The sequence below is a fragment of the Myotis nattereri genome (assembly GCF_964212035.1).
Source record: "Myotis nattereri genome assembly, chromosome: 12".
NCBI classification, from domain to species: Eukaryota; Metazoa; Chordata; class Mammalia; order Chiroptera; family Vespertilionidae; genus Myotis; species Myotis nattereri.
In genome coordinates, this window is record NC_138087.1 from 5,297,619 (window position 1) to 5,314,138 (window position 16,520).

The 16,520-nt window shown below is 39.9% G+C and overlaps 1 protein-coding gene across 3 annotated transcripts in view; it reads left to right on the forward strand.

Moving 5' to 3' along the window:
- AUH (AU RNA binding methylglutaconyl-CoA hydratase) overlaps window positions 1-16,520 on the forward strand; it is a 183,828-nt gene that overhangs the window by 29,562 nt on the left and 137,746 nt on the right. For all 3 annotated transcript variants that reach the window (XM_081104069.1, XM_081104070.1, XM_081104071.1), the window contains one exon: window positions 4,058-4,144. In XM_081104069.1, coding sequence (XP_080960195.1) covers window positions 4,058-4,144 — 87 coding nt within the window. The remainder of the gene's footprint in view (window positions 1-4,057; window positions 4,145-16,520) is intronic.

A 16,520-nucleotide genomic window follows, 5' to 3' on the forward strand; every position in this document is an offset into this window, starting at 1 on the left:
TGATTCTTGTATATAGAACTCTCACTTGAGTGTTTCGTTGAACTACACTGGCGGGTTTTTTTTTTAAAGTAAAGGTAGTTTTGCTTCTGCTTTTGAATTCTAGTAAATTGTGTTCTGACAAAATTTCTCACTAAAATTGTCAGCGTGCTTGATTGTTATGTGTATTGTTCAAATGGATACAGATGTCATGATGTGATTAGAAGTATGGGCGCTTCTGACTAATAAAGTTATCCAAAGTTGTTTCAGCATCTTAGTTTGTTATATTTATGTATTTGAATGTTAATACCAGCGATTTCCAAACCTCTGAGCTGTGATTGGTGGGCAGTGCATGGGCCACAGGCGTCAGGACCAAACCCTGGACCCCTGAGCTCCTGGCATGGCTCCAGGAGCCTCCTCCAAACCGGTGCGGTCTCCCAGCAGGCTGTGTGCCACAGAGCCAGCATAGGTGCTGTGTTAAAGGGCACCTCATGTAAGGACTTGGTGGGTTCCAGGGTGCATTCCTGGGGCTCCTCCAGGACTCATTCAGAGTCCCTGTCTTTCCCCTCTGCATTGCTTGCCTCCTCTTCCATCTGCTCCTCTCTCCCATAGAGCACTACATTTAACTACTTTTATTAACCAACTAGAGGCCCCCTGCATGAAATTCATGCACGGGTAGGGTCTCTAAGGCTGGCCAGCGATCAGGGCCAGTCAGGGCCTTCTGGCTGCCGGCTGGGGCCTTCCTTTGTTCCACGCTGCCTCCTGGTGGTCAGTGCATGTCATAGTGAGCGATCGAACTCCTGGTCTCCTGGACAAATTCCCAAGGGGACAATTTGCATATTAGCTATATCTATCTATCTATCTATCTATCTATCTATCTATCTATCTATCCATCCATCCATCCATCCATCCATCCATCCATCCATCCATCCATCCATCCACGTAGATGCCTAGCATCTAGCAAGTCCTTTTAACCTCTCTGTTAAGATGTATCCTGGTTTCAAAAATGTTAAAATTTGGAGAAAGGAGTATGCATACACATGGAGGAAATAAAGTACTTCGAGTACAATTGAGGACTACTGCAGAAGTGTTTGTAACAGGCAATTTTGGAAAAACAGAACAAAACTCAAATACATCCTCTGTCTCATCCCGCCCCTGTCGTTTGAGCAGGTAGATCGCTCCACAGCGACCAGGTCCAGTGTATCTGAGACCCCAAAATCAGTCCTAGCTCCCTGGAAAGGAAGCCAACCCAACTTTTTGAAGTTTGTGGGGGAAGGGTATGTGGTTAATGGGCATCTCTTTTTTCAGCTGTGACTGGTGCAGAGCAAGGGGCTGCATCCTACTGATTGGAGCATGTGGGAAATATCCTGCTTCTGAATGTATAAAAAGTAAATGTCTTGTTACCAAAGTGGAGAAATTTATGAAATGGTTAATGACAGAGAAGCTTCTTTTAGAAGATGCCCCTTCTCACTACTCCCAGACATACCTCCCTCAGACTGACGACAGGCAGGGTGGCCTCCTACTCACCAAATCCGCCTCAGACTCTGGTAGGACCAGAGATGGGGGTGTGAGAGCTCTCGCTCTTGAGGCTTTCAGCTCCAGAGGGTGTCTGTTTAGAGGAGTACTGGTAACAGATTTTGTTCTTTCCCAGCCTTCTACAGACAGACCATATTCCCAAGCAAAATGATCATTCTTCAAAAGATGCCTAGCGTTCACGTCGGCCTCTGGACTGGAAGTGGGTCTTCTCCAGATTCCCAAGGAGAAGCAGCCTAGGGCGGGTCTGCTGCTCTTAATAAAGCAACTCGGCCTTTCTCCACTGCACCTCTCCGAGCCGGGCTCTGGGCGCCACAAAGGGAGAGCTTCCCCGAACCTGCTTCCTGCACACCTAGGCTAGGATACATCTTGTAGGAGGCGTCTTCAGTGCCGGGTAGGCGGTGGCCAGGTCCTCCGGTGCCTCGCCTCCTGGGCTGCAGTCCACCGTCTCCCAGCGCCCCAGCCTCAGAAGTGCCCCGCAGTTGCCCATACCACCGGTCACCTCAGCGCAGACCCCAGCAGCCCAGGGTACAGCCCATCCAAGCCGGCCACCTGGCAGCCACGCCCACCACTGCTGGTAGCTCTCCACTGCTACCACTCCGGGCGCAGGATGCTATGGGCACCGCCATCTTTGTTGTGAAGTGACAGCTAATTTGCACATTACCCTTTTATTAGATTAGATGTGTATTACCCCAGTATACACTGAGCAACATTGTATATTCTCAATTTAAAATCATATTCTCAATGTTAAGTGGTAGTGAGTTGAACCATTATGTCTTTTAGCAAATACATCCTACCTTAGATATTTTTTGGCTTTAATAACAATTTTCTTTCATGCTAAATTTTAATTCTTCATGGAAAAATTAGAAGACATATATTAGGTATCCACAAACGTTTAACAATTCAGGTACTCAACTGAACTTATTAAGCAATATGATGTTACAGAGATTAAAGTCCTTACTTTGTGCAGATTGAATCTCATCACCTGTCCCCCCCAGAAATCACCATTTGAATTTGGTATTTATCAATCCATGTATGTTTTATATGCCTAAATAGCATCCGTGTGTAAAATGGTTATTATCCTGTGTATCTTTTCTGTATATAATTATACTAGTAAGTGTAATTATAGATTCTTCAACATTTTTAGATCTACCTATATTTGTACTCTAATTCCTTCATTTACACTAGAATTCTTCATTCCATTATATATTTTTTTCTGTCTTATTAACAATCCGTTTGATCAATATTTAGGTTATTTCCAATTTTTTGCTCTTTTACATATGTTGTATTAATTGTTATTTTCTCATTTCCTCGGGCGTGTGTTTGAGAGATTTTCTAGGGTGTGTGAATATCTTTCTATATAATAAAAGGCTAATATGCAAATTGTCCCCTTGGAGTTCAACCGACCAGGAGTTTGACCACTGGCTATGACATGCGCTGACAACCAGGGGGCGGTATGGAATGAAGGAAGGCCCCAGCCAGCAGCCAGGGGAAGGAAGGTGCCAGCAGCAGCTAACAACCAGGGGAAGGAAGGCCCCAATTGTCCCTGACTGCCAGCCAGGCCTAGGGACCCTACCTGTGCACGAATTTTGTGCACCAGGCCTCTACTCTGTGTGTGTGTGTGTGTGTGTGTGTGTGTGTGTGTGTGTGGTGTATGTGTACTGCAGTTCTCACTCTCATAGGAAGTAAGTGGGCTCAGAATGTCCCAACCTCAGCTGCTTGGTACTTGATATTATATCTAGTCATGATTCATTTATAATGGGCCAATAAGTGACTAAGTAGCTGAGTGTATGCCCTCTGTGCTCTAATTTTATGTTTTCTATTTGTCTATTTACTTAAATGGGTACCTATCCATCTCAAATAGTTTAATTTTATTAAAAAGAATGTCTTTGTTGAGCCACAGAGTATATGGTTTCTTAAAGAATTCTTTATGTTTATTTTTCTCTGTTTCAGAGTGATAAATTCATAATTATGATATTGTCAGTTTGTTCATAAGTGAAAGCCAGTGATTCTCAGATGTGATCTGTAGTCACCAAGACAGGCTTCCAGGAAGTGATTTTCTCTGTAGAAAGGCATACTGTGCCCTTTTCACTGGGTTGACATTTGCACTGATGAGGCAAAAACAATAGTGGGTAAAACTGCCAACATCTTTGCAAAAACCAAGGAAGTGGCATCAATCTGTAGTTATTTGTGTTAACATTAATGGGTTTATTTGTATTATTAAATAAATAAATATTTTAAAAATTTGTAATTTTAGTTTCTAATAAACTATTGGTACATATAACCTAAACAAAATCTTTTCCTCTAAGAGGTTTAGGGGACCTAATATCACAGATTTTGAGAACCATTATTAAGTACACAGTAGATATATGAACAAACAAATACATTATTCTTTCTGATTCTTTAAGAGGAAAATTTAAGTAATATAGTTCCTTTAACAGATAAATTCAGTTACTTTTAGTGTTATATATGAATTTAAAGTTTTCAATTTATTTCATTAAAATTTTGTTTATAACTAGATTATATTTGTAAATAAAATATTTTGCAGGTGCTGACCTTAAGGAAAGAGTAAAAATGAATCCTAGTGAAGTTGGTCCTTTTGTCTCAAAAATAAGAGCAGTGATCAATGAAATTGGTAAGTATAATTAAATTCTCCTTTTAGCATGCTGAATCTGACCTTAAATGCCAGATATAAAAAATTATACGCTGTCTTTATGTATAAAATTTGGCCAAAACACTTACATAATTAGAAAATCATGACCTAAAGCTGGTTTTTGTAAAATAACACGTAATGTATTTGACTTGAAAATTTGTGAAGAATGTTTTATAATTAAAGAGGCCGCCTATGTATGATGACATGGCATATGAAGATAATTGTTACAAAACAGAGAGAGTAATTTGGCATTAACCTTTGACTTAAAGTATCTATAATTCTTAAGTAATTTCATATACAAATGTGTTTATAGATTTGGAATTTTTTTGTTTTTTACATAAATAGGATTGTACTATTTCCTTAGAATTACAGACTTTTGTGTAATATTTACATCTCAGTACATATCAATCTACTTTATTACTAGTACTTTTTAATATTCTAAAACTTAGTGTGGTAATTGCAGGGGGGGGGTGGGGGAGGGGGCCCAGTGCACGAATTCATGCACACGTGTGCTAGGAGGAGTGGCTAAGACTGGTCTGATTGTAAACATTACCTTGATGTTTCTTCAAAGACTCTTTCTATTTTATTAATCTGAAACTAGGATTTTTCTGGGGCTTTTTAAACGAAGAACTATTTCTGCAGTGACATTTTCTTTTCTGTGACTATAGATACAGCATTTTTATTGTGGGTCCTGTCTACCTTTGTTAATTTCATGAGTTCCTCAATATTTTTTGATGATAGTTTTCATTGCAACATTACAACAGACATGAAATGTTTAAGTTGCCTTTGTAGTGGTTTAGTGTGATTTTGAGGGGCAGGTAGAAACTGAGCATCTCAATCTAATCTGCTCATCTATATAATAAAATCCCAATATGCTAAGTGTCCGACTGTTCGTTCAACTGTTCGACCAGTCGCTATGACATGCACTGTCCATCAGGGGGCAGACGTTCTGACTGGGAGGTTAGCTTGCTACTGGAGTACGGCTGATCGGGGCTGGAGGAGATGGGCCGGACATGCCCTGGAGCCCTCCTGCGGTCCCTCCCCAGCCAGTCGGCCCTGATTGGCCCTGGGACTGGGTAAGATGGCCCTGATCTGCCCCAGTTGGGCCTGATTGGCCTTGATTGGGACTGGGTGAGATGGGCCAGACACGCCCTGGATGAATCTGTGCACCAGGCTGGTTTCGGCCTGATCCCCACAGGCCACGCTGAGGGACCCCATTGGTATACGAATCTGTGCACCGGGCCTCTAGTTTAATATATGGCACTAGGGCAGGCAGACTTCTAAAAGCAATGGATTGTAAATATATGTGGCTTTGAGGGCCAACCTCCTGTAGTCCCTCCCCCTGGCCAGCTGGCCAACCTCCCATGGTCCCTCCCCCATCACACCCCCTAGGCTGGCCCCAATTGGCCCAGCCCAGATAGGGACTGGGCGAGATGGCCCTGATCGGCCCTGATTGCTGGTCAGGCCTAGGGACCCCACCTGTGCATGAATTCGTGTACTGGGCCTCTAGTATATATATTATGGTTCAGTATTTATTTGCATTTTGAGACATCCACTGAAAATACTGTGAAAATCTTTAGGCCAATAGATGTGAAATTTCTGTCTCAAGATCACAGTCTGGAATACTCATGTAAATAGTGAAGAAACTGAATCAGTAGTTAAAAGTTCTTTCACAGAGAAAGCACTAGGCCAGTTTTTATACGTTAGGCGATTCACATTTCAGGCATTTTACCTGCCTGTAAGGCTCAGGTCTTTAGTGTGATGCTAACTCTCCCACAGAGCATTAGAGTGAGAGTTCATTTCTAAGCTTACGATTTCAGACTGTATAACTTTCATACATGAACATGACAAAAACAATTGAAGAAATAAATGAGGAGAGCCAGTCTTGCTTGTGAATATAGATAAAATCCAGTAGGTTTTAAAAAAGACTACATTGGATTTTCCCAGGAATATAAGCGGGAGGGCGAGGTTTCCATTTGAAATATTAAATTTAATTTGTGCTTTTAGCCAATTAAAGTAAAATCATGTTTTTCTCAATAGATTAATAAAAAGAATTTTATAGATGTCCAATCTATTCATAGAAAAAGCTTAAGGCAGACTAGAAATATAGAAGGAAACTTCCTTATCATGATGAAAGGTATCTATTTCTTAGTAGTAAAATATTAAAATAGTCTCCTAAAGTCAGGAAAAAGACAAGAGTCCCACTAGCTTCACTCTGTTCCACATTGTTCTGAAAGTGCTATGCTTTGCGGAAAGGCAGGAAATAGGAATAAAGGAATGATGGAAAAAGAAGAAATAAAACACTGTCCTTCACAAGTGGTATGATTGTCTTAAGGGAAAATCTAAGACATAAAAAAGAATTAAATGGAGACACATTGTCTTTTTGACATTTAATTCTTTTTTATGTCTTAAAATAAAATTTCATAATTTTTCCATCTAGCTGGCATATATTTCTAAATCCACTTTTGTTCCTACTATAAATAGTACCTTTTTGGTTGATGTCTTTGTCTGTTACTGGTATAAAGAAAGGCAATTGATTATTTTTAAATATGTATCATATTGAGCTATCTTGTGACATTAATTATTTCTAATAATTTGTTGATCCTCTTAGATTTTCACAAATGATACAATGTACAGATTCAGTGTAATTATACTTAAGTTCTCAGCATTAATTTTGTAAGGAATTTGAGCATGAAGAGGCCCCACAACGGCCAAGCATGCCAAAGAAGAAGAAAATGAAGGGTTTGTCTTATCAGCACTCAAGACTTAGTAACTATGATGGTATATTATTGGCTTTTGGGTAGAAATGGTTCTGTAGAGTGGAATGCAAAACAGAACAGAGCCACATGAGTAGAGGGACTGCACAGGAGAGGGATGCGTTGCGACTCGCTGGGGGGCAGCAAAGACTTGACTGTTTCTGAAGTAAAACAAACTTATATCCTTGATGGAGTGAAAAATTTCTTAAACACAAAATACAGCACTTAAAAGGAAAGCTTGAAAATTCTACTAAGTTTAAATTAAGAACATTGTTCATTGAAGACACTATCAAGAAAGCAGAAAAGCCACAAACTGGGAAAAAATACTTGAAACTAACAGCTGCCAAAGGATTCGTGTACATCTACTGTCATTGTAAGAAACGTCTAGTCTAAACCTGTAGAGAATTTTTATGAGTTTATTTGAACCAAATTGACAATTGCCTGGAAGCAAAATCTCAGCAGGTTTGGAAATGCTCTGCAGAATGGCAGCTTTACCACTCATTTTATATTTCAGAATCACAGGGTTACATGGACTCTGCTGATGATAGCTTAGGGAGCTGGGAGAAAGCCAAGTGGGAACCCTCTGAGACCGGATGAAGAGTGAGCCCGAGAGCAAACACTTGGTTTACATTGGTGGGTACAGGGTAGCTGACAGTGACCATTTATAGCACCTGGATTTGGAACCTGAGGAACAGGGTGACAATGAGGTTGTCCCATGGTCTCCTGCTCTGGTGAGAGATTGTGCCCTGAGGGGGTGGAAAAGGAGATTACTCTGACATTCCAAAGGTATGTTATGTTATGGTAGATGCAAAAAGAGAACAAAGACTGACCTTTGTCAAGGAAGGTACAGGTCTAGGACAGGACTGCCCTGCATGACTCGCTTTTAGTTAGGAGGTTTTAAGTTCAGACCATCCTAGGTGGTTACTTTAGGTCTGAGTTTGTAAGGCTGCCACACAGGCCTCCCCTGAGCTTGTCAGGTTTAGTATGTGGCCCCTCTTTCATTCACACTACATTCATACGTGAATCAGTACATACAATCATACATGTAACCTGCAAGTCAATAAAACAACACAAAAGAAAAATATTTTTCATACAAGAGGAAGGGAAATAAGAAATAAACATGTAAAAGATGATCTTTAGTAATAGAAATGCAAATGAAGATCACAGTGGGATGCTGTTTCTCATTTTCAGATTGGCCAAACATTCTTATGCCTGAGGTTACCAACAGTTAGTGAGCAAGTGGATCACCAGGAAGTTTATACACTTCTGAGGGGAATATAAATTGGTGTCACTGTTTAGGAAAACAAATGTCTTAACATAGTTGATCATTGTCATTCCATAAGACTAGATCACTCACGTTTTTAGCATTTATGGAGAGGGGTGACTTTCAGACTGTTTTTACTAGACTCAGACTAAGAAACATCTACACTTTGGCCCAATAAACACCCAGAGGTGGGTGGGTATCAAAGATTCATAAAATAATCACCTTTCTTTGTGTACTGCATTTTGATACTGTCCTATTTTATTCTTTAAAAATTTCTGATTTTGACCTTTGATTGGATCACTTCTTTGAATGGATTGCTACTTGGAGTTTGAAACTACAGTATTCTATAGGCATTTTGCACATGTCCTAAGAAAATTTAGACCAGTATATAAAAAAAAAGACTTACAGTAGCAATGTTGTTAATAGTAAAAAGCTCAAAACAACAAAGTGCCAATGACAGGAGAATAGGTAACTTTCGAATATGTTTGTGAAGTTGTTTTGTAAAAAACATTGCAAGTAAATGGATAACTGACACATATAACAACATGGCTAAGTCTTTGAAACATGCTGAATTAAAACTATATTTTTTTTTATGAAACTAAAAGCATGAAAAGCAGTATGTAGTTTAGAGATGTGTACATGTATAGTGAAATCACATACACACATTCAGGAAAAAATATACGAATGGTAAACAGACTTCACATTGCTGATTATCTGTGAGTTTGGAAAGCAGGTGGAAGAACAGGTGAAAAGCACATGAGTGGATTTTAGTTCTGACTTAGTTCTTAGTTTGGTGATTGTAAGGGAGTTTGTTATGTTGCATTAGACGTATATGCTACATATGTTTTTAAAAATATGTTTTTATTGATTTTAGAGAGTGAGGAAGGAGGAAAGAGAGAGAAAGACAGAGGGAGAAACATTGAAGTGAGAAACATCCATCAGTTGCCTCCCAGGAATCAAACCTACAATCTAGGTATGTGCCCTGACTGGGAATAGAACCTCCACCCTTTTGGTGCATGGGACAATGCTCTAACCAACTGAGCCACCCTGCTGGAGATACACACATACACACACACACACACACACACACACACACACTGAGTGGCCAGATTATTATGACTACCCCATCAGTACTTCATTGGGCCACCTTTTGCCTTCAATACTGTGGCAATTCTTCTTGGCATTGACTCCACGAGATATTGAAAGGTGATGTGAGGAATCTGACACCATGCCTGATGAATAGCACTGTCCAGTTCTGTGAGATTTGATGGTTGTGGAACCAGCTGCCTGATGGCTCTTTTAACTTCGTCCTACAAATGCTCAATTGGATTGAGATCTGGTGATTGTAGGGGCCACCTAAGCAAGGTAAAGTCTCCTTCATGTTCTTGAGACCACTCTTGCACAATACAAGCACTGTGGCATGGAGCATTGTCTTGGGAGAAGCCATCTCCATTGGGATATGCCATCAACATGATAGGATGAATTTGATCAGCAACGATACTTAGGTATGTTGTGCTATTCAGACGTTGTTCCACATGAATTAAAGGGCCCAAATCATGCCAGGAAAACATGCCCCAAATCATAACACTGCCCCACCAGCTTGAAGGGTTGTACTCTTCCTTCGGGTGCATGCTTTCATGCTGTTTCTGCCAAATTCTCACTCTGCCATCTGCATGATGCAACTGGAAACATGATTTATCGGACCACATGACTTTTCCAATGCTCGACTGTCCAATCCTTGTGTTCCTGTGCGAATTGGAGATGTTTTATCTTGGTAACTGCAGACAGCAAAGGTGTTTGAACAGGCCTTCGCTTCCATATCCCATACGATGCAGTGTACGGCTAATTTGCCTACAAACGTCAGGTGGTCATAATAATCTGGCCACTCAGTGTGTGTGTGTATATGTATATGTGTGTGTGTGTGTGTGTGTGTGTATGTTTTATTATTGATTTCAGAGAGAAAGAGAAAGGGAGAGATAGAAACATCAATGATGAGAAAGAATCATTGATTGACTGCCTCCTGCATGACCCCCACTGGGAATTGAGCCCGCAACCCGGGCAGGTGCCCTGGTTTTCATAGGTTGATGCTCAACCACTGAGCCACTCCACCTGGGGTACATATATTCTTAATATTTGCCAAGTTAAGTTAGCTTTTTAAAAATAAAATATTTTTATTGATTTCAGAGAGGAAGGGGGATAGAGAGAGAGTTAGAAACATCGATGATGAGAGAGAATCATTGGTCAGCTGCTTCCTGTGCCACTCCTCCCTCCCCCACCCCGAGATTGAGCCCGCAACACAGGCATGTGCCCTTGACTGGAATCAAGTCTGGGACCCTTTAGTCCACAGGGTGATGCTCTATCTACTGAGCCAGACCAGCTAGGGCTAAGTTAGCTTTTAAAAGATTCATGTATCTGTGTTCTGCAAACATTTCTTATATTATCTCTTAAAAATTTTTTCTCTTATATTCTTTTTTCTTATTTTTAAGAGAAGCCAAATTCTAGATTTTTAGAAAATATCTTCCAATTTTAAGGTTTTTTTCAAGGTAGAGAAAAAAGCCCTTTGAATGTCCAACAAAAATTGGTTTATAGACCAGATTCTGTACACAGTTCGCCTCCCAGTTCGTTTGCGTTTTCCACGGGAGGAAATGGGTTTCTTGTGGATGTTAATGGGGCTCATGGAGGAGGTTTCATATGCAGGAGGGCTGGCACCTGTTCCTAGGAACCCAAGTTGATGGTCACACTCTCAGGAATTTTGTGAGCTGGTTGTCAAAACTACAAACACCTTGAAATTGGCCATGGTAGCATTATCAGTAGAGGAACAAGTCAGAGTGTATCCTGCCTGTTTGAAGCCACATTTTGCTCTTGCCCATTACATTTTCATTTTCCACAACTGGAGGGTCTTCCTCTGGGGTCTGAAGAGCAAATGGGCTTTTCTTTCTGACTGTGCTGCTCACTGCTGCTTGTTTCTAATGAAAGAGAGAGCCTTACAGGCACTGGGCTCCCTTGAAAGCTGAAGATCTCTGTTTTCATAAAAACATCTCTATTTTGTTCAGAGTCACTACATTCCTTCTTTACTGTTCCTGGCTTCTTAGAAAGCTGCTTCTTAAAACTTAACCCCAAAATCCTAGAACCAAATTTAGTTTTTGGTTCTTCTTTTTAAAAAACAAAATGTCGCCCTAGCTGGTTTGGCTCAGTGGATAGAGCGTTGGCCTGTGGACTGAAGGGTCCCGGGTTCGATTTTGGCCAGTAGGGGGCTTGCAGAAGGCAGCCAATCAGTGATTCTCTCTCATCATTGATGTTTCTGTCTCTCCCTTCCCCTTCCTCTCTGAAATCAATAAAAATATATTTAAAAAGTTTCATATGGTTCTTTTTGAGATATTTTCTTCTAAAGAAATGGTGGATTCTCAGATTGTAAAAGGTTAATCATTGTTACAGTCTCCTCCCCTTTCAATATGGAATGTCTAGGTTGAAAGCAATACGATTATTTATATTTATTAGGCAAGTCAGCTCTGGTGCACAGATGTGAAATGATCTCCCTCTGATAACAGCTGATGTTCCTTAACTGCCCAGCCCTCCTCTAGCGGCTGAGGAGCACACCTGCCTTCAGAGTTTAACTTCAGGGGCGGGCACATCACTGTTGAGAACACCATTGTCCCTGTTAGAATATAGACTACGGGCAGCAGAGGTGTTAGTTATCTGCCAATCTTGTCTATGAAGAGCTCGAAAACATTCTTAGACTTCTCCCATAAGCACCACGGTGGGTGGGGGCGGGGTGGTGGGAGGAAGTAGGGGGCAGGCCAATTGTCTCAAGTGGAGGCCTCAAAGAGTTGCTACCTAACCCCAGCGGAATATTTAAAATAGGCTTTCACCAGAATTTTAAACTGGAATCTAGTGTGATGTGGATGATATTTTTGTAGTGGTCTTCCACAGTAATTCTTTAAAAAGCCAGGCATTTCCAGCTGCCTTTTCTATTTTTTTTTTTGATGAAATAAAATTGCAAAAGCTTTAATTTAGCTATGTAAATGCAGATCTGTATTTGCATTGAAATACAGGTAATTATGTTAAAAGAGACAGATTACAAAATTCATCTATTTAACAAACATCTTTTTTTCTTAAGATTTTGTTATCCTACTTTTTATCAAAGAAGATAGTTTCATTTTGGAAGTTTTGAAATTCTCCTGTTAGCTTTCCTTCATGTGATGGAAAATGCAGTACTCACGCGCACTTTCCCATCAGAGGAAGCTGTCTCTTTGGTCCAATACCGAGAAAGTGTTCTGTCCAGCAGAATGGAAAGTCTGTGTAACCCTGCGGGCAAGCCTCTCCTCAGCACCGCTTCTCGGTCCTTGTGCTTTTGTCAGCTTCCTTCCGAGGGGTAGGACTGATAAAGCTCAAAGCAACACAATTCAAAAGAAGAAAAGAAAGCCCCGCCCAGTGTGGGAGCAGCCAGCTCCTGTCCCTCCTGCAGAGGTTCGCCACTGGACTGCACTCCTTTCCTGCCCGCCCAGCTGACGGCTCTTTAATGTTTGGTAACCATGTGATCTTTCCATCTGTCATCTTATCTCAAGCTGGAAGTTACGTTATATTTCACAATATAAAGTTGTTTTTATGTCAGAACATTGGCTCAGTGTAATTTTTTTAAAAGACATTGCCATAGATACTCATTTTGTTGTCGTAAAGTTACACTTTATATATTACCAAAATATGGTGCATTTCTGTGAATCCTTTTGATAGATGTTTACTGAAAATGTCTTGATTTGGAAGTCGCAGAAGATGTGGATTCTAGTCTTCTCACTACCATCTGGTAGTTCTGTCTCCCTGTCGTGAGGACAGTGTTTCCCCACCCGGACCTCGTTTCTAGCTGAGTAATGGCGCATGGCAGGCCCTGACTGCATCCTCTCCTTAGGGAGGCTTTTAACCATTTGCTGGGTCCTTGGCTGGGGAAGAAAATGGCTGTTAGTTACAAGCTGGCTGCACAGTGCCCACCCTGTTTGGCCTTGTTTTAACTTTCCTGTCTCAGTTTCCCTATTCCTCCTCCCCTGGAATTTTCCTAGCTTTTCACTGCCCTGTAACATTTGGAATGTAGGCAAGTAGTCCAGGCTTGAGCTGGACATTTGGGAGTCATCGGAATGCTGATGCGTGGGAGCCTTGGCACATAGAGGAAAGCACCTGGCCCTGGGCATCAGCCCTTCAAGGCTGGGGTCAGGAGTTGCCAGAACGGAGGCTGAGCAAGATCAGCCAGGTGGGGCGGCCGGGAGAAAACAGTGTTCTGAAAGCCCAGTGAGGAGAGGCTCCTACGGCAGGAGGGTCTGACCTGACTGCAGGCAGGCCACGCAGATGGACCTTCCCGAGCGGACATGGCTTTGCAGCCTGGCCGTTGCTGGAGGCGTGCTGCGCTGGCAGGCAGGAGGCAGCTCCTTTCCTGGCAAGTTTGGGAAGCACCCTAGTCTGACTGTTAGGCTTTTTGGTTTAGATTCATATAGAAAAAACTAATTATCTGAAATGTACCCTGGCTATGGATAAATAAAATTTCTTATAAATAAGCTATAAATTAGGGTATTTGAGAAGTTTCCCCTCAAAAATAGGTGTAGAATATAGCTTTCTATGAAGTATAACATCTGGTTTATCAAAGCTTAGTTGTAGTCTCTGATATAAGATTCAGAATTTTTGAATATGAAGAAGATGAATAATTTTTACTAAATTTAAAGTGTTGTATTTGTCACTTCATGCATTTAGTAATTATATACTTGTTAATTTCATGAAATGCTAATCTAAGAAGCGTGCTTGTAGAAGTAAACTCTTTCTAGTATCCCATTTCAGCACTTGGACATTCTTGAGTAATGAGTACAAAAGGGCTTGCACGAATGAATACAAAAGATCTTTCTCTTTGATCAAGTTTTCCAATTGATTTAGAGCAGTGGTTCTCAACCTTTTTAATGCTGCGACCCTTTAATACAGTTGGTGGTGACCCCCAACCATAAAATTATTTTCGTTGCTACTTCATAACTGTAATTATGCTACTGTTATGAATCATAATATAAATATCTGATGTGCTATCTGTGTTTTCTGATGGTCGTGACCCACAGGTTGAGAACCGCTGATTTAGAGGCATCTCATACTTATTCACAAAAAATTCAGAGCTGATTGATTTTGGAGTTTAATAGGTTATCACCATTATATAACTCAAAGCTTTTTCAGATATTTTATGTTTGTTTTACTTTATCTGAAATAAAGCTTATTCTGAAAAGACTTAATGAGTATCACAATGACTATCATAATACAATTTGAGAGTTATGCACTTGTTTGAAGGCCAAGGAGATTTTTAAAAACCTATATTTTTATTGATTTCAGAGAGGAAGGGAGAGGGAGAGAGAGAGAAATATCAATGATGGGAGAGAATCATTGATTGGCTGCCTCCTGCACGTCCCCCACTGGGGACCGAGCCCGCGACCTGGGCATGTGCCCTTGACTGGAATTGAACCTGAGACCCTTCAGTCTGCAGGCCAACATTTTATCCACTGAGCCAAACTGGTAGGGCAGGAGTTTTGTTTTTTTTTAAGATTTTTTAATTGATTTTTTTGAGAGAGGAAGGTAGAGAGGGAGAGAGAAACATCAATGTGAGAGTGAAAGATCGCTGCCCCCTGCACACACCCTCCCTGGAATCAAGCCCAAAAGACTGGTATGTGCCGGGACCCGGAATTGAACCAGTGACCTCTCAGTGCGCAGGAGGAGGCCCAGATAACTGAGCCACACCGGCCAAGGCTCAAGGAGATTTTTAAAATAAGTAATTAATTTAGTTATAGTGGATTTGATTCAGCGTATATTTTATGTAATAACTCGGAATTTGAAGTGCTGAGTTACGATATGTGAAAGATTGATGGGCGAAACACTCCAGTTGTCTTTATTATATAAGTAGTAACTACTAGATCTTAATTTTAGTTTTCTTTGTCCTCTTGCCAAGAATGATGGAAGACTGACACAAGTATCTTTTCCTTGAGTTCACATTCCACCTGTGGAATCATGATATAGAATAGGGTTATACTTCACTGTTTGCAACTATGGTCTCCTTTCCTTTTTGGAATTTTATTTCCTTTGCTGACTTTCATTGTGTTAATCCCATTATGCCTTTGGACAGTTTTGTGAAAATTATACTGTTTTGGGAAACATAGAAGGACTAATGGGCTTGAGTCAACCTCTGTCATTCTAAAATATTACTCTGGAATATTCTAGAATTTGAAAAGAAAATCACTTGAATTCTTTTTTGTCTTTTTTATGTTTGTTAGCTTTTAATTCCACAAGGAATATCTGAATATGTATTTAATATAAAAATGTAAAACTTTTCCTGCATTTGCTTCCTTTCCACATAAATAATTATTGATAATATACTAATTTAATATGTATATTAGTAGACCTTCTCTTGGCTTTTACATGAATATATATTTATTTGTATACAAACATATTTATGAGAATTACCACATAAATAAGTTTTCTATTTTTTTCATTGTGGGAAATTTGTAATTTTCTACAAATGCATCCATGTCATCCAGATTTTCAAATGTATTGATATAAAGTCATTCACAATATTCTCTTATTGGTTCACCATCTGAAACATCAACAGTGATGTCTCTTTTCATTCCTGATATTGGTTGTAAGTGTCCTCTTTTTTTTTTCCTCTCTTTGATCAGGTCTTCCAAGGCTTATCAGTGTTATTACACATTTCAAAAACATTTCTTGGGCTTTGTTAATCCTCTCTGGTATTAATGTTTTATTAATTCCTATCCTGGTTTTTATTAATTTCTTTTTTCTTCAGGTGTATTTTGCTGCTTTATTTTAAAATCATTTTGATGAATTGTGGTTTCATTTATTTTCTGCCAATTAGACTTATATTAGACCTTCTTACTGTGTCCTTTATATCTTTATATCTTTTTTTTCCTGTGGTTTCCCTCTGTCTCTCTGTACCTCTCGTAAGCCATCTACCAGCTCACTAATTTTCTTATAAACCACGCCTATTTTTTTCTTTTCACAAACATTGAATTTTTTTTTAATTTAAAAATATTTTTGGTTCTTTAAAAAACCAATTGTCACTTTTTATGGTTTATAGTTTCCTGCTTGGCTTTCATGTCTTTGAGAGTCAGTTTTTGATGGTAATGGATCTCAATTTTGTATGGATCTTTTTCTTAATTTTCTTTTTTTTACTGGTTTGTACTATACCTTGTTTCTTTGGTTATCCTTTGGCTGTGTGATAAACACTGTATTTGCAAAAATTATTTCTGGTAATAATTTGGAGCATAGTTTTCTGCAATGTGGATTTTTTACCCTTGCATTTAAAAGATGATTTCTT